Genomic DNA, 21941 nt, shown 5'->3' with positions numbered 1-21941 from the left:
TGGCGGGCGCCTGTAGTCCCAGCTACTCGGGAGGCTGAGGCAGGAGAATGGCGTAAACCCGGGAGGCGGAGCTTGCAGTGAGCTGAGATCCGGCCACTGCACTCCAGCCTGGGTGACAGAGCGAGACTCCGTCTCAAAAAAAAAAAAAAAAAAAAAAAAAGGGAGACCCTATCTCTACCAAAAAAAATAAAATAAAATAACTGGATGTGGTGGCGCCTGCCTGTGGTCCCAGCTACTTGGGAGGCTGAGGCAGGAAGATGGCTTGAGCCCAGGAGGTCGAGGCTGCAGTGAGCTATGATGCTGCTACTACACTCCAGGCTGGGTGACAGAGCAAAAGTGTCTCAAAAAAATACATAAATAAAAAAATAGAAAAATTAAAATGGAGATCACTGGACTTAGGGGAGAGACAGATTTGAGCAGCCATTCTGGACTGAGAGCTCTGAGCATGGGTCCATGGCTGTCTCCATCACTGCAGTGTCTAAAGCACCAGCTGGCACAGAGCAGGCCACGCAGTGGGACTCACAGGCGCTTTGCTGGGAACCGGAATGAGTGAATGCTCTGTCTTCCCTCTGGGCCACTGCTCGTGCTGTCCTCTCTCCTGTGGCTCCTTTTTTCATATTCCATCCTCTTGGCTAAGACTTTCTACACTTCAAGTCTCAGCTCTGACACAGCTCAGAGAATGTGTAAGGAAAGAGTAAGAAAGCGATGCCCAGGCTGGGTGCGGTGGGTCACACCTATAATCCCAGCACTTTGGGAGGCTGAGGTGGGAGGATTGCTTGAGCCAGGAGCTCCAGACCAGCCTGGACAACATAGTGAGACCCCATTTCTAATTTAAATTTTAAAAAATTAATTAAAAAAATAAAAGGCTAGGCACAGTGGCTCATGCCTGTAATCACAGCATTTTGGAAGGCTGAGGGGAGGGGGATTGGGGGGGCAGATCACTTGAGGTCAGGAGTTCAAGACCAGTCTGGCTAACAGGGTGAAACCCCATCTCTACTAAAAATACAAAAATTAGCTGGGCGTGGTGGTAGGCATCTGTAATCCCAGGTGGGGGAATCACTTGAACTTGGGACGCAGAGGTTGCAGTGAGCCAAGATCGTGCCACTGCAGCCCAGCCTTGGTGACAGAGCAAGATTCCATCTAAAAAAAAAAAAAAGATGCCCCAGGGCACAGAGAGACATAGTTCTTATCTCTTGGTTCTTAGTCAGACTTTAGGCTTCTATAATACCAGAACCTGGGAGGCTTACAAACAACACAACCTTGTCTCTCACAGTTCTGGAGGCTAGAAGTCCAAGATGAGGTCACCAGTGCTGCCAGGTGAGGGTGAGGGTGCTCCTCCAGGTTGCAAATGGCTTACTTCTCCCTGTATCCTCACACAGTGGAAAGAGGACCCGAGAGCTCTCTGAGGCCTCTGTCATAAGGGCACTAATCCCATTCGTGGGGGTGCCACCCTCATGACCTACTCACCTCCCAAAGGCCTCCCCCGACTCTTAATACCATCATGTTGGGTGTTAAGATTTCAACATGTGGGCTTTGCAGGAGACACAGATATTGAGTCCATAACACCAAGCCAGATGGACTGGCCAGGATCTCTGTCCGCTCAGGACATTTGAATGGGAATATCATACTCCCTCCCGGTTTTCCTGGCTCTTTCTCTCTTACTGGTCCTTTAAGGCTCATCACAATTATTCTTTCCTCTGGGAAGCCTTCCCTGACCAGCAAGGTTAAATCTGACCATTTATCTAGGTTTTCACAGCCTCCTATCTCCCCACTATCCCAGCTCTGAACCCTCAGCCTGTACCTCCCCTATCCCATCCCTGACTTGTCCGCCTGGGCCTTTCTGATCCTGGCCTTGACTTTTCTGCCTGTGCTTCTCCCACCTCTGCCCTGACCCCTCTGAGCTCCCATTGTCTGGTGATGGGTCTCTTTCTCCCAGTGGACTGGGAGCCCCACGAGTGTAGGGCCTGGGGCTATCTCTGTTACCTTCATATTCCCAGTATCTCCCAGCCCAAGGCCAGGCACAGAGTGAGTTCCCAGTGAATGTTTATTAAATGCAGCAGTGACTTCATTCACTTAGTAAGTGCCTGTGATTCCACCAGGCCCTGTTCTATGCATTGGGGATAAAGCAGTGATCAAAGCAGACCCAAACCCCTGTCTTTGTGGAGCTGCCATTCTGATGGAGTGAGACAGATGATAAACATGGTCAATTTGTGAGTTATATTTTAGAAGGCCAGATGCTATAGAAAAAAAAAGGAAAGCAGGGAAGGAGGTTATGGAGTAGGGAGAGGCTGCCATTTTTTTTTTTAGACAGAGTCTCACTCTGTTTGGCATGATCTTGGCTCATTGCAGCCTCCACCTCCTGGGTTAAAGCAATTCTCCTGCCTCAGCCACCTGAGTAACTGGGATTACAGACGTGCCCCACCACACCCAGCTAATTTTTGTATTTTTAGTAGAGATGGGGTTTCGCCATATTGACCAGGCTGGTCTTGAACTCCTGACATCAAGTGATCCACCCACCTCAGCCTTCCAAAGTGCTTGGATTACAGGCGTGAGTCACTGCACCTGGCCCAAGACTGCCATTTAAAATGGGTTGTAGGCTGGGTCCTGTGGGTCATGCCTGTAATTCCAGCACTTTGGGAGGCTGAGGCAGGAGGATTGTTTGAGGCCAGGAGTTGAGACCAGCCTGGGCAACATAGCAACACTTCATCTCTATAAATAAATAAATAAATAAAATAAAATAATAAAATAGGGTGGTCAGGGAAGGCTTGAGTCAGTGACATTCGAGCAAATACTTTAAAAATATATTCTCCAATTTAAAACTTTTAATTAAAAAGCACACTTTAATGTCGAAAATGCAAACTTGGGGAGGGCAGAAAGATCACACACAAGATTGTCACTTCACACTTGGAGGGTCACACAGCAGCCGGGCAGAGGCGCTCCTCACTTCCCAGATGGCGCAGTGGCCAGGCAGAGGCGCTCCTCACTTCCCATATGGTGGGGCAGCTGGGCAGAGGGGCACCTCACTTCCCAGATGGTGGGGCAACCAGGAAAAGGCGCTCCTCACTTCCCAGACGGTGGGGCGGCCGGACAGAGGCGCTCCTCACTTCCCAGACAGTGCAGTGACTGGGCAGAGGGGCACCTCACTGAGCAAATATTTTATAGGAGGTACAGGAGTGAGTCACATGCACGTCTGCAGAAAGAACATTTCAGGCCACAGGTACTGCAAGAGGCAAGGTCTCTGGTGGTGGCAGTAGCAGAAAGAATGAGTCCCAGTGCAGCCAGAGCAGGGGAGCAGGTGGGAGGCCCAGAGATGAGGACTGGAGGCCAGATGGCACAGGGGCCTGACCACCCCCTCCTCACCCACTCTGCAGGTTGACAAACAGCGCTCGCGCCTGCCAGTCTCCCTGAGCGAGGGTCGCCTGCGTGTGTACCAGAGCGGACTGCAGGCTGTGGTGGAGCTGGTCTTTGGGCTGGTGGTCACTTATACTGGGACTTCCGCCAGCTGGCGCACTGCAGCCTGCCCCGCGCGCATTTCCCAAGACCCGAGGGTGGGTGCGGGCTGTGTGGCAATCTATAATCGGTGACCTCAGCAGACCGACTTCCTTGCCGCCTGACGGGAATCTGGCTCCTGACGCCGTGGAGTTCGCAAGTAGCTGGAAGCTGGATGATGGGGACTACCTGTGTGAGGATGGCTGCCAGAACAACTGTCCCTCTTCTGCCACCCCAAGGCCAGGCCAACACTATGAGGGGACAGACTCTGTGGGCATGGCTGACCAAGCTGATGGCCCCTCGCTGCTCTGCCATGACACCCTGGACCCCCAGGCCCTTCTGGAGCAGTGGGTGTATATGACCTGTGGTGTGGTCGGTGGGGGGAGCGGCTCAGTCTGTGCCGTGGCCTCAGCGCCTATGCCCAGGCCTGTCTGGAGCTTGGCATCTCAGTTGGGAACTGGAGACCTCCAGCCAACTGCCGTGAGTGATGCCCTGGGGGGTGCTGGGAGCATACAGTGAGGGGCAGGAGATCCCTAGCATCTGCTCAATATCTGAGAAGTTATTGTGGTTCAGCCTGGTGCTGGGCAATGCCAGGGGCCTAGTAATGGCCAAGATAGCCAGCCACAATGAGCCTAAGGTTGGAGGAGATGTTTCACTAGACATTCACAGTATGGAGGGGTCCAGGCAGGATGGGGAGGCCCACTCGGAGGGGTTGGGGCCAGGATGAGAGAGAGACAGGCAGATGAGTCAGGGCTGGGACTGGGGGGACACAGGCAGAGGGGTCAGGGCCAGGATGGAGGAAGTCAGTGGGGGCTATGGGAAACCAGAGGAGGTTCCCAGCCCAGCCTGGGAAGCAGGGGTGGTCAGGGAGGGTTTTCTAGAGAAAGGGATGTCCAATTTGAAACCCATAAGAAAGTTGCCGAGAGACAGAGGAGGAAGTGAGTTGCAGGCCCAGAGAACAGCATGCTCAAAGGCTTGGCAGGACAGGAATTCGTGTCTGCAGAATCCCAACACAGACATGTGATGTCTCTTCCTTTGCCTATAGTCCTCCCATGACTCCCATTGCCCTCTAGATGAGGCTTAGGCTCTTTAGCCAGGTGTCCATCTGCTTTATCATTCACTCATTCATTCCACAAGCATTCCTTGAACCCCTGCCTGCCCCCCTGTGCATGCTGATGATATCGAAGACACAGTGAGGACCAGCATAGATCTGTTCCTGCCCTTGAGTGAGGCTCCCAGAGACATGTCCCAGAGGCAGAAAGGACAGGTGGGAGGGAGGAAGAGGCATCCAGGCCCAGAGGGAGGGGAGTAAGTACAGGGGGGACATAGAGGCCACTAGGTGTTTGTGTTGGCTAGTGCTGTCTGTGTCCCCACTGCCCAGTAAGCACCCCACACCCCACACCCAACCCCACGCCTGGCGCAAAATGGGAACCAGAAAGTTCATTTATTCTCCCATTCATCTCTGCAGTATTTCATGAGCACCTGCTGTGCACCAGGCCCTGTCCTTGGTGCTGGGGACTCAGCAGTGATTGAGACAGATCAGGTCCCCACTCCCATAGGACTTATCTCTTAGAGGGAGGGGAGGGACACAGACAGTGAGCAGATAAACTAGGAAGTATCTTCAGAGAGCCAAAGAAACAATTTCATGCAATGACAGTGACTGTGAGCCTCGTGAAGAGGGTGACCAGGGAAGGCCTTTCTGGGCAGGTAACATTGGAGCTGAGACCATGGTCAGGCAATGGAGTCAGCTAAGACCTAACAGTGATGTCCACAGAACGTTTCCCCATAGATCAACTCATTTAATCCCCACAACAGCTGTGTGAGGTCTGGACTACATTATCCCATCTTACTGATGGGGAAACTGAGGCATGGGGAGATTGGAGTCAGTGGTTGAGGAGAGATCTGGAATTTGAACCCAGGCCACCTGGGCCCCAGTGGGCTTTCTGTGGAAGGGGAAGGCAGAGGGCACAGGCAATGCAAAGGCCCTGAGGTGGAAGCGTGAGGACCCGGGAGGAGAAGGCAGCTGGGGCTGGGGCAGAGTAAGCCCGAGGGAAAGGGAGAGGAGGTAAGGGCCGAGAGGTGAGAGGAGCAGATGGCACAAGCCCTCCTGGGGCATGGGAAGGACTCTGGCATTTACCCTGAGTGAGAGGAAGCCACGGGAGTACTCTGAGACAGGGAGGGACCTGATCTGACCCAGACCTTCCCAGATCCCTCGGACTGGTGTGAGGAACAGGCTGGGGGAGCAGGAGGGAGCCCAGGCAGGAGGCTGCCACGGTGGATAGGACCAGAGGCAGATTCTGTAACTACAGGGTGGATTTTTTTTTTTTTTTTTTTTTTTTGAGACAAAGTCTTGCTCTGTGCACAAGCTGGAGTGCAGTGGTACCGTCTGGGCTCACTGCAACCTCCGCTTTCCTGGTTCAGGTGATTATCCTGCCTCAGCCTCCTGAGTAGCTCGGATTACAGGCGTGCGCCACCACTCCTGGCCAGTCTGGGTAGATTTTGAATATGGAGCTCACAGGACTTGCTGACAGATTGGTTGTCCAGTAAGCGTTAGGGGGTTGGCGGGGTAGAGATTAACTGCATCGCTAGGGTGTGGCACAGGAGCACCCAGAAGGATGGCAGTGCCATTATCTGAGATGGCGAGCTCTGAGAGAAGAGCGGGGTTTGAGGAGGGAATTCCTGGGCGCTGTCCCCAATAGGGCGCCCTTCGACGGTCCCTGCTGCTCGGGCCTGATCCACCCTCTCTGATCTCCCCGCAGCCCTGTCCTGCCCAGCCAACAGCCGCTATGAGCTCTGCGGCCCTCCCTGCCCGGCCTCCTGCAACGACACTGCGGCGCCGTCCAACTGCTCCGGGCGCCCCTGCGTAGAGGGCTGCGTGTGCCTTCCGGGCTTCGTGGCCAGCGGCGGCGCCTGTGTGCCGACCTCGTCGTGCGGCTGCACCTTCCAGGGTCTCCAGCTAGCTCCGGGCCAGGAGGTGTGGGCGGACGAGTCGTGCCAAAGGCGCTGCACCTGCAACGGCGCCACCCATCAGGTGACCTGCCGCGACACACAGGGCTGCCCGGCGGGTGAGATCTGCAGCGACCAGAATGGGCTCCTGGGCTGCTACCCCAATCGCTTTGGGACCTGTCAGGGGTCCGGGGACCCACACTATGTGAGCTTCGACGGCCGGCGCTTCGACTTTATGGGCACCTGCACGTACCTGCTGGTCGGCTCATGCGGCCAGAACGCAGCGCTGCCCGCCTTCCGGGTGCTGGTGGAAAATGAGCATCGGGGCAGCCAGACTGTGAGCTACACGCGCGCCGTGCTGGTGGAGGCCCGCGGGGTGAAGGTGGCGGTGCGCCGGGAGTACCCCGGGCAAGTGCTGGTGAGCGATGCAGCACCCAGGGCTGGGTGGCCGGGCAGGAAATACCCTCTGAAGACTTGGAGCTCTGGGTGGGTCTGGGCGTGGGGGAGGCCCGTTAGAAGATCTTATTTTTTTTCGTTTTCCTTTTCCTTTTGTGGAGAACGGAGTCTTACTAAGTTGCCCAGGCTGGTCTCCAACTCCTGGGCTCAAGTGACACTCCCTGCCTCAGCTTCCCGAAATGCTAGGAAGTGAGCAATGATCAGGCCATTGCACTCTGGCCTGGGTGACAGAGTGAGACCGCCGTCTCTATTTTTAAAAGGAAGCTAGTGACCGGGCACGGTGGCTCACGCCTGTAATCCCAGCACTTCGGGAGGCCAAGGAGGGTGGATCATCTGAGGTTTGAGATCAGCCTGACCAACATGGTGAAACCCTCTCGCTACTAAAAATACAAAAAAAAAAAAAAAAAAAAAAAAAAAAAAAAAAAAATTAGCCAGGCACAGTGGTTCACACCTGTAATCTCAGCTACTAGGGAGACTGAGGGAGAATCACTTGAACCCAGGAGGCAGAGGTTGCAGTGAGCCAAGATTGCACCACTGCACTCCAGCCTGGGCAACAGAGTGAGACCCTGTCAAAAAAAAAGAAAAAAGGAAGCTAGTATGGTCGCAGCAGCCTGAGTGAGAGGGACAGTGAGAAGAGGTGAGGTAAGGGAAGTAATGGGGAGATAGACAGATCATGGAGGTTTTGAAGGCCATGGGTGAGGCATTTAAATTTAAGCTGGTGCTTTAGGAATGAAGAGGGGTGAATGGTGAGCCAGGCAGAGGGAACAGCAAGTGCAAAGGCCTTGAGGTGGGACTGAGCATAGTATGTCCAAGAGAATAGCAAGGAGGCCAGGGTAGCTGGAGGTGAGTGAGTTGAAGGTTGGGCCACAGAGCCGTGAATAGCCTGACCAGGTGGCCCTCTTGCATCTCCACCCAGGTGGATGACGTCCTTCAGTACCTGCCCTTCCAAGCAGCAGATGGGCAGGTGCAGGTGTTCCGCCAGGGCACGGACGCCGTCGTGCGCACGGACTTTGGTCTGACTGTCACCTATAACTGGGATGCACGAGTGACTGCCAAGGTGCCCAGCAGCTATGCTGAGGCCCTGTGTGGACTCTGTGGGAACTTCAACGGGGACCCAGCTGACGACCTGGCTCTGCGGGGTGGGGGTCAAGCTGCCAATGCACTGGCTTTTGGGAACAGCTGGCAAGAAGAGACGAGGTCCGGCTGTGGAGCAACTGAACCGGGTGATTGTCCCAAGCTGGACTCCCTGGTGGCCCAGCAGCTGCAGAGCAAGAATGAGTGTGGAATCCTTGCTGACCCCAATGGGCCCTTCCGAGAGTGCCACAGCAAGCTGGACCCCCAGGGTGCCGTGCGCGACTGTGTCTATGACCGCTGCCTGCTGCCAGGCCAGTCTGGGCCACTATGTGATGCATTGGCCACCTATGCTGCTGCATGCCAGGCTGCTGCAGCCACAGTGCACCCCTGGAGGAGTGAAAACCTTTGCCGTGAGTACCGGAAGGGGCAACTGGGGGACTCAGCCTTATATATATAGTCATTAATGTATAAATATCATTAATTCATTTAATCCTTATAATAGCCGTATAAGGTAGGGATTGTGGTTATACCCATTTAACAGATGAAGAAATTGAGGTTCAGAAAGGTTCAGTTACACACCTGGGATCATGATAGCTAGAAAGTCACAGATGGTGGGCATGCAATTGTTATTAGTTTTTTTTTTTAGACGGAGTCTCGCTCTATCACCAGGCTGGAGTACAGTGGCTTGATCTCGGCTCACTGCAACCTCTGACTCCCTGGTTTAAGCTATTCTCCTGCCTCAGCCTCCAGAGTAGCTGGGATTACAGGCACACGCCACCACACCCAGCTAATTTTTGTATTTTTAGTAGAGATGGGGTTTCACCATGTTGGCCAGGATGGTCTCAATCTCCTGACCTCGTGATCCGCCCACCTCAGCCTCCCAAAGTGCTAGGATTACAGGCGTGAGCCACCATGCCTGGTGGCAGTTAGTATTTGTAAAATGACTGAGTACACCTGGTGGCCCAGGGTCTGATTCCCACATAACAGCTGTCATTGAGATACGAGCAACAGTATTGTCATTAGGAGTCTCATCCCCTGTCTGGTTCTTTTTGGTCCCCATCTATCCTACCTCACTTATTTACATCTGCCTGACCCCTTGGACAGTCAGTTTGAGAGCCTTGTTTCAGAGGTGGGTGCATGAATGGTTTTCCAATGCCTTTGCTTGCCTGTGAAGGAAGTTTGAAAAGCCATGTATCCTCTCACCTGAATTTTTTTTTTTTTTTAAGATGGGGTCTTGCTCTGTTGCCTAGGCTGGAGTGCAGTGGTGCAATCATAGCTTACTGCAGCCTGGAACTCCTGGGCTCAAGTGATTCTCCTGCCTCAGCCTCCTGAGTAGCTGAAACGGCAGGCATGTACCACCCCAGCTAATTTTTAAAATATTTTTTAAAGAGGCAGGGTTCTGATTTTTTGCCCAGGCTGATCTTGAGCTCTTGGGCTCAAGCAATCCTCCTGCCTCGACCTCTCAAAATACTGGGATTACGGGTGTGAGCCATCGTACCAGTTTCCTCTCACCTGATTTTTAATTTTTAAAATTCATTATTGAAATATAATACAGATATTTACAAATATGTACATATCATAAGCTAACAGCTTGATCAGTTTTCACCGAGATAACAAATCTGTGTGAACAGTCACAAACTCAAGAAAAAAAAATCCAGGTTCCCAACCCCAAGAGGTAACCACTATTCTGACTTCTAAAGTTTTTGAATTTTGGAATTAATTGGAAGCATACATGTCTAGTTTTTCACCTGAAATAATTATAAAATGTATAATTTCCAACAAATGGTAACTTTTGACTTTTAAGAACTTTTTTTTTTTCTTTTTTTTTTTGAAATGGAGTCTCACTCTGTCATTCAGGCTGGAGTGCAGTGGCGCGAACTCAGCTCACTGCAACCTCTGCCTCCTGGGTTGAAGCAATTCTCCTGCCTCAGCCTCTCAAGTAGCTGGGACTACAGATGACCGCCACCACGCTTGGCTAATTTTTTTGTATTTTTAATAGAGACGGAGTTTTACCATGTTGGCCAGGCTGATTCTGATCTCCTGACCTCAAGTGATCCGCCCAACTCGGTCTCCCAAAGTGCTAGAATTACAGGCGTGAGCCATTGCGCCCAGCCTTAAGAACCTTTTTATTAGGGAAAAATTTAAACATACCCAAAGTGAACTAGGATAGTGAGCCCGAATATATCCATCATTTAGTTTCCACAATTATCAACATAGTATTGATATTTCAAAATGAAACTATTACTTGACTTTTGCTCCTCTTTTAAATGTATTCACCAGATACATAGTCCTCATAGTCATACATTACAGGCATGAGTCACCATGCCTGGCCAAGTATTTATTCTTTCTGATGATTCTGGGGGCTGCTGAGCTGTTCTCCCAGCCTGGGCCAGCTTGGTTGCTCTCTGCAGGCTGTTAGAGGCTCAGCCGAGGCTGGGTGATCAAGGGTGATTTTACACATCTGGCAGTTGTCAAGCTGGTTGGTTTGGAGGGCCCTCAGCTGGGACTTTTTGTCTCTGCTCCACTTGGTCTCATTTTCCAGTAGGTGAGCCCAGGCTTCTTCCCAAGGTGCCCTCAAGATTCCTAAAAGCAACAAGAGCACACAAGCCCAAGTGTGCAAGCACTTTCCAAGGCTCTACTTGGTATCATGATTGCCAATGTCCCATTGGCCAAAGCAAGCACCATGGTCATGCCCAGAGTCAAGACGTGACCCTTGGAAGCCTGTGTCACGATCCCCATCACACTTCTCTGCCACAAGCATACACATATATGACTAAGATTTCAGAATTTTTATCATCCTAGCTACTCAGGATGCTGAGGTGGGAGGATCTCTAGAGGCCTGGAGTTAGAGACCAGCCTGGGCAGCATAGCAAGAGCCTGTTTCTGAAAAACAGTGCAAGCTGGGTGCTGTGGCTCATGCCTGTAATCCCAGCACTCTGGGAGGCTGAGGTGGCTGGATCATCTGAGGCCCGGAGTTTGAGACTAGGCTAGCCAACACGGTGAAACCCCGTCTCTACTAAAAATACTAAAAATTAGCAGGGTGTGGTGGTGGTTGCCTGTAATCCCAGCTATTCAGGAAGCTCCGGCAGAAGAATCGCTTGAACCAGGAAGGTGGAGGTTGCAGTAAGCCGAGATCACGCCACTGCACTCCAGCCTGGGCAACAGAGCAAGACTCTGTCTCAAAAAATTAAATTAAATTAAATTAAATTAAATTAAATTAAATTAAATTAAATAAAATAAAATAAGCAGTGCAGTCTCCACCCATCCCAAATTTTAACATGTGACGTGTTGCCCTGAGGTGTGAAACCTCCTGGAACAAAACAGCCTTCTTATAAAAGATGTAAGAAGTTTTAGAAATTCCTGAGACTATAAGACTCTAAGTGGTTTTTTTTAATGGAGTAAGATATCATTGCAAGTATTGTTTGTGCACAACTGATAAAAATATTAAACAGAAGTAAATTGTAATGGCCATTGTAATGGCATCATTCAGTGAGATGAATGGAGCTTACACCCACCCAGTATTTCATATATATTGTTAGAATGAGACAGGGTTCAGCATCAACTCTAATCCTACCTTTTATTTTTGTATATATGATATTTATTTATTTTTGAGATAAGATATTATCCTGTCACTGAGGCTGGAGTCCAGTGGCATGATCACAGCTCACTGTAGCCTCAATGTTTGGGCTCGAGTGGTCCTCCTGTGTCAGCCTCCTGAGTAGCTGGGACTACAGGTGCACACTACCATGCCTGGCTATTTTTTTATTTTTTGTAGACACAAGATCTCGCTATGTTGTCTAGGCTGGTCTCAAACTCCTGGGCTCAAGCCATCCTCCCGCCTTGGCCTCCCAAAGTGCTGAGATTACAGACTTGAGCCACAGCTCCTGGCTTACATGATATTGATAAGTGGGTGGGAGTGGACGGAGTACAGGTAGAGTAACATCACTCCGTGCTCTGAACCCCTCCTGAGTCATAGGGAAGGCACACAGTGAGACACCACAAAATTTATTTTTTATTATCTGTGAGCCGCCAATTCTATTAGGCCCTCCTTTTGATTCATTACTCAATAATGAGTGAGCATTCATTGTGTTCACAGTGATAGCAATATTTGAAATTGTCTATTTATGTCCTCAGAGGTTTCACACCCCAGGGCAGTGTGCCATGTGTTAAGATTCAGGATGGGGCCGGGCGCCGTGGCTCACACCTGTAATCCCAGCACTTTGGGAGGCCGAGGCGGGCGGATAACTTGAGGTGAGGAGTTCAAGACCAGCCTGGCCAATATGGCAAAACCCTGTCTCTACAAAAAATACAAAAATTAGCTAGGCATGGTGGTGAGCGCCTGTAATCCCAGCTACTCGGGAGGTTGAGGCAGGACAGTCTTTGCTTAAACCTGGGAGGCAGAGATTGCAGTGAGCCGAGATCGCACCACTGCACTCCAGCCTGGCCCATAGATCAAGACTCTGTCTCCAAAAAAGAAAAAAAAAAAAAAAGATTCAGGATGGGTTGGGGACTGCACTGTTCTCTTCTGTAAAGTGGAGAAAGCATGCTTGTGAAGGGGACAGGTGGACAATGGGAAGGAGGAATGCTCCTCTAACAGAGCATTCTTGGGCTGTCCTTTTAGGGAGGACACGTATAATTCCAGCTAGCAGTTGTGTGACACACATCCCACTGGGCAGGTCCTGTTCTAAGGGTTTCTCATTGAATCCTCACAACCATCCCGTGAGGTGGAATTGCTCTTATTCCTACTTTACAAGATGAAGAAAGAGAACCACAGAGATGTTAAGGAACTAGCCTGAGGTCACACAGCCGGTGGGGTGATTTGAACAGGCTGGCTCCTGATTTTGTGCTGTTAATTATTAGACTCTGTGGCCTCTGTGGAAATTGAGAATCTCTTGTTTCCTCAAAACTCCTCTTGTCCTTGTACCTCTTGGAAGTTCTAGAAGACTGGATCATGAGGGCTTAGACATGCAGATGGAGGCCTGACCCAACTTCAACAATTACTGGTATTTTGCCATTCTTAGTTCCTCTACATCTCACTCCACACCCTCTTTTTTTAATAGAATATTTTAGATCAAATTCTAGGCAGATGAGTTCTCCTGTAACTACTTCAGTAAACATCTGTATTCAGCAACAAAAACGGACTTTTAAGGAACAGAACTTTCCTTTTCATGCCTGTAATCCCAGCACTTTGGGAGGCCTAGGTGGAAGGATCGCTGGAGGCCAGGAGTTCAAGACCAGCCTGGGCAACATAACAAAACCCCTGTCTCTACAAAAATAAAAATAAAGAATAAGCCGGGCATGGTGACTAGTGCCTATCATTTCAGCTACTCAGGAGGCTAAGGTGGGAGAATATCTTCAGCCCAGGAGGTGGAGGCGGCAGTGAGCCGAGACTGTGCCACTGCACTCCAGTGAGACCCTGTCTCTAAAAAAAAAAAAAAAGGAAGGAAGAGAGAGATATGAGGGCATGTGGTAATTAATTACCAGTAACAAAAATAATATCAATTCCCTAACATCATGTAAAACCCAATCTGGGTTCAAATTTTCCCAATTGTCTAAAAAAAAAAAAAAGTTTTTTTTCTATTTTGTCTGGCTCTAGGACCAAACCAAATACACATACTGCGTTGGATTGATCTACCCTGTTGCTTTTACTCTGTCAGAATTTCCTTCCTTTGTTCCTCCCAACATAGTATTATGGAAATTGTCAAATATACAAAAAAGTTGAAAGAATTTTACAGTGAAGACCCATAAACCTACCACCTGGACTCTACACTCTAATTCTGTTTCTTTTCTTTTCCTTTTTCTTTTTTTTTTTTTGAGATGGAGTCTCGCTCTGTCGCCCAATCTGAAGTGCAGTGGTGCGATCTCAGCTCACTGCAACCTCCGCCTCCTGGGTTCAAGCAATTCTCCCACCTCAGCCTCTCACGTAGCTGGGATTACAGATATGCGCCACCATGCCCAGCTAATTTTTGTATTTTTAGTAGAAACGGGTTTTACTATGTTGGCTAGGCTGGTTTCAAACTCCTGACCTCAAATGATCCTCCCGCCTCGCCTTCCCAAAGTGCCGTGATTACGCATGTGAGCCACCGCGCCCGGCCTCTACACTCTAATTCTAATTCACTCACTTGCCTTATCACATATCTATCCCTCCATCTAGCTCTTCCTTTTGTTTATGTCACTTAATTATTGGGAAAGATAGGTCATTTATCCTGCAGAATTTTCTACTTTCGGGATCTGGCTAGTTGCTATTTTGGAGTGTTATTGAACTTGTCCCTATGTCCCCATGATTCTCCTGTAAGCTGGATGTTAGCTTCAGAATAGCACCACCCAGCAGAACTTCAATGATGACAGCTCCATATTTGAGCTGTTCAAATACATACCAGGTTGCCACAGGTCACATGTAGCTGCTGAGCGCTTGCAGTGAGGATATTGTGACTGAGGTGCTAAAGCTTCAATTTTGTTGCATTTTAATTAATTTATATCTAAATGGTCCCAAGTGGCTAGTGGCTACTGTATTAGACAGCACAGATAGAGATTTAATGTGGTTTAGTTTTAGCCACTTAGATTTGCTTTTTATAGACTGGAGTGACTGGAGTGACTGGAGTTTGGGGAGGGGAGAAGGGAGGTTTTTTTTTGTTTTTGTTTTTAATAACACTGGCTAAATATTTTAATTACTGCTATAGAAGGAAGAAGCTAAAAGTATGGCATTCACAAATACACTGCATAGATTATACACACACACACACACAAATATATGCATATGCATGTTTAAAATATATACCACATATCAACACCATGTATCCAACTTGAATAAGGTCATTAAAGACATAATAGAAGTCCGGGTGTGATGGCTCATTGCTGTAATCCCAGCACTTCGGGAGGCTGACGCAGGGGGACTGCTTGAGCCCAGCAGCTTGAGGCCAGCCTAGGCAACATAGCGAGACCCCATCTCTATACAAAATTTTAAAAGTTAGCCAGGCATGGTGGTGCACGTCTATAGTTCCGGCTACTCAGGAGGCTGAAGTGGGAGGATTGCTTGAGCCCAGGAGGTCAAAGCTGCAGTGAGCTGTGATAGCAAGCACCACTGAGCTCCATCCAGCCTGAGTAACAGAGCGACCCGTTTCTCAAAAAAAAGAAAAAGAAAAAAAAAAGAAAAAACCATAATAGATAACTCCAAACTACAGTTAAATTGGGAAAGACTCTTAATTATCAGGATCAGATTAACTGCGATGTAATGTGTTCCCCAAGCTCCCTGCAATGGGACTGCTTGTGTGTGCGTGTCTTTGAGCATCTGTGTGTGCATACGAATGTGTTGGGGGACCGCTTGTGTGTGAGTGTGTTTGAGTGTGTGTGTGCATATGAATGTATTGGGGGCTGGGGGGTATCGAGTCCTGCTCCCTGGTAGCAGGAATTCTTGATCTTGATGTCTCCTCTCCCTGCAGCACTGAGCTGTCCACCCCACAGCCACTATGAGGCGTGTTCCTACGGCTGCCCGCTGTCCTGTGGAGACCTCCCAGTGCGCGGAGGCTGTGGCTCAGAATGCCATGAGGGCTGCGTGTGCGATGAGGGCTTTGCGCTCAGTGGTGAGTCCTGCCTGCCTCTGGCCTCCTGTGGCTGCGTACACAGGCACCTACCACCCACCGAGCAGACCTTCTACCACTGGCCGGATGTGATTCCCTTTGCCACTAGCCAGAGGGCGCCGGTATGCCTGTGAGCCTCGCGCGGCCCGCACGAGGCTGCAGCATCGGAGGCAGCTTTGGGCCTGGTGCCGTGGCTCTGCCACCTGCCAGTGCGTCGGGAGACCCCCACTACACCACCTTCGATGGCCGCCGCTCGCTTCTGGCACCTGCGTTGTATTGCGGCTCAGACCTGCGCCCCGGCCTGGCCTGCATCAGTTTGCCGTCCTGCAGGAAACGTGGCTGGGTAATGGGGCGAGTCAGTTGACAGGGTGATCACAGCAGGTGGCAAACTTCACCTGCGCTGGAAGCAGAACAATGGAAGGTCACGGTGAGAGCAGGATGTGGAAGCAGGGGGCGAGGGCCTGTGGGTGGTTGGGGCACAGGCAGCGTCTCAGCCCAGGAGTTGGGGGCACAGAGATGAGAGTGCATGTGCGAGGCCTGGGGTCCCTGAGGACAGAAGCTGCCAATAAGAACCCAGAGTGGGAAGCCAATGAGGGAGGTGTCCTCAGGGACTTGGGAGCTGCTCCCCCTACTCTGTCCCTCAGTCTCCACCCTCTTCACCTCCACGCATTGACTTTCCTTCCTTCCTTCCTTCCTTCCTTCCTTCCTTCCTTCCTTCCTTCCTTCCTTCCTTTCTTTCTTTTTCTTTCTTTTTTTTGAGATGGAGTATTGCTCTGTCACCCAGGCTACAATGCAATGGTGCAATCTAGGCTCACTACAACCTCCGCCTCCTGGGTTCAATCGATTCTCCTGCCTCAGCCTCCCAAGTAGCTGGGATTACAGGTCCCCACCACTACGCCTGGCTAATTTTTGTATTTAGTAGAGACAGGATTTCGTCATGTTGTCCAGGCTGGTCTCGAATGTCTGACCTTGTGATCCGCCTGCCTCAGCCTCCCAAAGTGCTGAGATTACAGGGGTGAACCACTGCGCCTGGCCGCATGGACTTTTCTCTCCAAATCTCTCCCACCGTCTCCTCCCTCCCACTCCATCCTCTCCCCACCTCAATCCTGGATTCTGTCCTACTCACCTCCCTATTCTGCCACTCATTGGCAGGATGTGGTGCCATCAGAGGTTGAGACAGCCCAAGGCTGGAGAAGCTTCATGGACAGAGGACAATCTGTCGGTGACACTATCACCCCCTTAACAACAACAGCAGCTATCGTTTCTATACAGCTGACTGCAGACCTTTTGGCCGCCAGGCACTTCATGTCCATGGTGTCTGTATGTTTGTAACAGGAGCTGCAGGCACTATGACTTGCTTTATTTTTCAGAGTGGGGTGGCCCATCACTGGCCCATAGTCCCCCAGCAAATGTGGAGCTTGAACCCTGTGCTGCTCTGCAGAGCTTTTCTTACTGAGAAGATTTGGTCATATGGAGACTGGCATCTCAGTTACAGTGGAGGGGTTTCCCCTGAGATCCCACTGAAACACACACACGCAGCTGTTTTTCTAGTAGCAGTATTGGCGAAGGTGCTGATAAATTGCTGACTTAATCTGGTGAACTGGACAACTGCGACTTTTTTTTTTTTTTGAGACAGAAACTCGCTTTGTCACCCAGGCTAGGGTGCAGTAACACAATCTTGACTCGCTGCAACCTCTTCCTCCTGGGTTCAAGTGATTCTCCTGTCTCAGCTACAAGTGCCCGCCACCACGCCCAGCTCCTTTTTTGTATTTTTAGTAGAGACGGGGGTTTTACCATGTTGCCCAGGATGGTCTCAATTTCCTGACCTCAGGGTCCACCCACCTTGGCCTCCCAAAATGCTGGCAGTACAGGCGTGAGCCATCATGCCTGGCCAAATTTTTTTGTATAGAGAGGGGTCTTGCTATGTTGCCCAGGCTGGTCTCAAACTCCTGGGCTCAGGAGACCCTCCCACCTTGGCCTCCCAAAGTGCTGGAATTACAGCTGTGAACCACTGCTCCTGACCAATTTATTTTGTATTTTTTTTATTTTGTAGAGATAGGATCTCCATATGTTACTCAGGCTGACCTTGAACTCCTGGGCTCAAGTGATCGTCCCACCTTGACCTCTCAAAGTGCTGGGATTATAGACACGAGCCATTGTGCCCCGTCCAGGGGTGGATTTATGAGGCTTTGTTGGTACCTAGTAAACTTAAACTGAAACCACTGTCCTCAGCTCATAGATTTGAGTTCAGTTCCCCAAGAATTCAGCCTAATTTTCCACCCGCTGATGCTTTAAAGCATAAACCTGTGATGCCCATTTACTCTTCAAAAGAAAAACTTCCACTCATAGCTGCTAGTAACCGCAAATGCTCCTGAAGCATGCATGCTGTGCCAGCCATGTTTCTCAGCACTTTACAGACATTAATTTATTTGATCCTGACAACAGTTCCATGGGGCAAACACCTTATTCCCACCTGAGAGATAAGGAAACAGAAACAGGGAGAGGTGACTCACTTGCCCAAGGTCACAAAGAGGGTAAGGGGGAAACTGTTTGAACTCGGGCAAGTGACTCTGGGAGCAATCATTGCTTATTTTTTTTTTGTTTTTTTCTTTGAGACAGAGTCTCGCTCTGTCGCCCAGGCTGGAGTGCAGTGGCCGGATCTCAGCTCACTGCAAGCTCCGCCTCCCGGGTTTACGCCATTCTCCTGCCTCAGCCTCCGGAGTAGCTGGGACTACAGGCGCCCGCCACCTCGCCCGGCTAGTTTTTTGTGTTTTTTAGTAGAGACGGGGTTTCACCGTGTTAGCCAGGATGGTCTCGATCTCCTGACCTCGTGATCCGCCCGTCTCGGCCTCCCAAAGTGCTGGGATTACAGGCTTGAGCCACCGCGCCCGGCCGCAATCATTGCTTATTAATGGCTGCATCAGTGGTACATAAAGGATCGCTGGAGGCTTGTTACTTCACTGAGACCTGTGTTCATTTCCGGTGGTGCCATAACAAATTACCACAAGCTTGGTGGCTTAAAACAATAGAAATGTACTTTCCCACAGTCCTGGATGTCAGAAGTTCAACATCAGGGTGTTGGCAGAGCTGCACCGCCTCCAAAGGCACTGGTTGGGGGATCTTGCTTTCCCTTTCCAGCTCTGGAGGCTCCAGGTTCTCTGGGCTTGTGACAACACCATTCTAATCTGTGCCTTCATCTTCATGTGGCCCTTTCTGTGTGTCTCTGTGTCTTTTTCTTTCTGGTTCTTATAAGGACACTTGTCATTGGATTTAGGGCCCAGCTTAATCCAGGACAATCTCATGTTGACGTTATTTCCCTGAATCCATCTGCAAAGAACTTTATTCCAAGTAAGCTCACATTATGGGATTCTGGGTGAATATGCATATTATGGACCACCATTGAATCCACTATCAGGCCCCATTATTCTACCAGTTTTAGAGATACAAAAAGTGAATACCTAAGAGGTGAGGACACACAGTTCTTCAGCATCAGGCATGGGCTTGAAGTAGGGTCCAACCCCCACTCAGAGTTGACTTTCTGAAGCGTGGCCTGCGTCTCTCGCCTCCCAGGTGAACGGTTGGACATGAAGCGCCCGTGGTGCTGGCCATATCGGCCAGATCCTGAGCCTCCAGCATTGGTTCAGTTACGTTGTGATTGAGACCTTTTTCGAACTTCGACCTGCCGTGTGGCCTAACGACCTTGCTCCGCTACTCACGTGCGGGTCAGCCTATGCGGCCCGGAAAGGCTACCACCAGGCGATGTGCCGGCCCGTGTGTGGGAACTACAGGGAGCGGCGACCCCAAGGATGACTTCCAGAAGAGCCGCAACGGGCTCGCAGGCAGGGCAACGGCCAATGAGTGGGGGGCAACTCCTGGGAGGAGGTGGTGCCGGCTCTCCTGTCCTCAGCCGCCGCCCACCCCAGGTGGGGGGGGGGGACTTCACTGGCGTCCGCCAGGGAAGCAAGGGCTGTGGCAGGGCGGCGAGGGCCTAGCAGCCGGAGTTCCTCCCGGGAGGCAGGAGAAAGAAGTATCAGGAAAGGAAGGGAGTTCTGTGGGCGCCTCATGCCAGCCCCACAGGGCCCGGCGTGGCGCCTCGGCTGCCGGAAGCAGAGCTGGTTGGATCTTCCCAGGGTCGCCTGCAGAGATTGTGGCGTCTTTTGATTTCTGCCTGGGTGGTGGGAACTCTGAGGCATTTCTCTGCAGCAAAGCATCCATTGCCTTATGTGAGTGCTTGCCAGGCGGGCTGGAGGCCCAACGTGGTAAGTCCCTTGGAGGAGGGAAAGTTTTCTTGTCGTTTTGAGTGAGGGAGAGAGGCAGAGGGGCAGGGAGGGGAGAGGTTGAAGTCCACAAGGGTAGACCCTGGGCCTTGCAGCCCCTCCCTCCCCAGGGCTCTGATCGGCACCCCTCCTTGCAGCCATGAAGTGCCCAGCGAACAGCCACTACGAGCTCTGTGCAGACACCTGTTCCCTGGGCTGCTCGGCTCTCAGTGCCCCTCTGCAGTGCCCAGATGGGTGTGCTGAGGGCTGCCAGTGTGACGCCGGCTTCCTCTACAACGGTGAAGCCTGTGTGCCCATCCAGCAATGCGGCTGCTACCACAATGGTGTCTACTATGAGGTAGGAACCTAGTCATCTGGGGCAGAATATGGGGCCTCACCCTTCCCACTGCTCATCAGCCCCACAGCCTACTTGGTCTACTTGGTCTCTTATTTATTTCTTTTAGAGTCAGGGTCTCACTCTGTCACCCAGGCTGGAGTGCAGTGGTACAGTCATAGCTCCCTGCAGCCCCGAGTTCCTTGGCTCAAGCAATCCTTCACCTCACCTCCCAAGTATTTGGGACTACAGGCATGCACCACCAAGCCCAGCGAGTTTTTAATTTTCTTGTGGAGACATAGACATGGGGGCATCTCACTATGTTGCTCAGGCTGGTCTTGAACTCCAGGCCTCAAGCCATCTTCCCACCTTGCCCTCCCCAAGTATTGGGATTAATGGCATGAGCCACCACGCCTGGGTGACTCAGCCTCTCTCTCTGTTTTTTGTGCTTTTTGAGACTGAGTCTTACTCTGTCGTCCAGGCTGGAGTGCAACCTCCGCCTCCTGGATTCAAGCTCACTGCAACCTCAGCCTCCCAGGTTCAAGTAATTCTCCTGCCTCAGCCTCCCGAGAAGCTGGGACTACAGGCACGGGCCACCACACACAGTTAATTTGGTAGAGATGGGATTTTGCCATATTGGCCAGGCTGGTCTCGAACTCCTGACTTCAAGTGATCCTCCCGCCATGGCCTCCCAAACTGCAGGGATTACAGGTGTGAGCCACTGCAGCTAGTCTACTCAGCCTCTTGAATGTCTCTTGTACCCACTCCTTTCTCCATCCCCATGGCCCTCCTGTGGTCTAGCTGGTCCTCTCCTACCTGGGTCTCTCCCAGCTCCCACCTTTGCTCCCTCTGGTCCACCCTCCACTTGGCAGTGGTAAAGATCTTCCTAAATATGACCATAGGCTCCGAAGCTTTAAACCCTTCCCTGACTCCCCAGGTCAAGTTGTGGCTTTGCCTTCCAGGTCTGGAAAAAGGGAGCCTTTCTGACCACAAAGACAAGATTTTCATCTGTTATACCAGCTGCTAACACCCTCTGCTTCCCTCTCCCACTCTCTCTCTGTTGGTCCTTTTCTTTGACTGGAGCATGTGTTTGTCTAATGTCCGTCTCCCTTGCAGGACTATGAGCTGCCCGAGGAATGGGACCCTCTCTCTGTTGTTCTCTTCACATGAGTAATAGTAATAATAACAGAAAATATGTAGATAGTGCTTACTATGTATCTGGTAACGTTTTAAGTGCTATGTGTGCATATTTTACATACGCATTACATATCTAAAACTTTTATGCTGAAAATTTTCAAACATGCAAAAGTAAGAGAACAGTGGAATGACTGTCCATGTACTTACCCATCACTTAGCTTAAAAAATAAGCCACATCCTCCCAATCTTGTTTCATGTCTACCCCACTTATCTCTCCTATCCGAATGATTTAAGGGAAGCCTTTTCCCTTTCATCTGCACTTTACATGTGTTATTAACTCGGTTATAATTCCATAGGCAGGTGCTACTATTACCTGCAATTTGCAAATCAGGAAACTGAGCCATGAAGAGGTGAAGTAACTTGCTCAGAGTCACACAGTTTGGAAACAGCAGAAACGGGCTTCAAGCCCAGGCGATCTGCCCTTAGTTACTATGTCACACCATTTCTCCTACAGCAGAGATTGAGCGGATATTTTGGAATGAATGAGTTAATGAATAAAAGTGAATGAACAAATGTACAAATGAATGACGGCCCCAAAGCCATGCTGTGCCTCAGCTTCACAGACAGGGGGCCATCCTGCTGAGAGATGTCCCTTGTCTGTGATGTCTGCAA

The 21941-nt window shown here is 50.6% G+C and overlaps 1 protein-coding gene across 1 annotated transcript in view; it reads left to right on the top strand.

Annotated features, from left to right (window-relative positions):
- FCGBP (Fc gamma binding protein) overlaps positions 1-21941 on the top strand; it is a 73948-nt gene that overhangs the window by 26271 nt on the left and 25736 nt on the right. The window contains 14 exon segments of the mRNA XM_017887358.1: positions 3372-3483; positions 3486-3598; positions 3601-3867; positions 3870-3969; positions 6249-6853; positions 7808-8375; positions 15405-15585; positions 15587-15610; positions 15612-15631; positions 15698-15885; positions 16695-16862; positions 19161-19317; positions 19957-20167; positions 20934-20952. Of these exon segments, the coding sequence (XP_017742847.1) occupies positions 3372-3483; positions 3486-3598; positions 3601-3867; positions 3870-3969; positions 6249-6853; positions 7808-8375; positions 15405-15585; positions 15587-15610; positions 15612-15631; positions 15698-15885; positions 16695-16862; positions 19161-19317; positions 19957-20167; positions 20934-20952 (2733 nt within the window).

The sequence above is a fragment of the Rhinopithecus bieti genome, unplaced genomic scaffold (genome assembly GCF_001698545.2).
Source record: "Rhinopithecus bieti isolate Rb0 unplaced genomic scaffold, ASM169854v2 scaffold_15776, whole genome shotgun sequence".
In the NCBI taxonomy this organism is placed as follows: domain Eukaryota; kingdom Metazoa; phylum Chordata; class Mammalia; order Primates; family Cercopithecidae; genus Rhinopithecus; species Rhinopithecus bieti.
The sequence above is the reverse complement of the archived record's forward strand: the minus strand, read 5'-3'. Positions and strand labels throughout refer to the sequence as shown.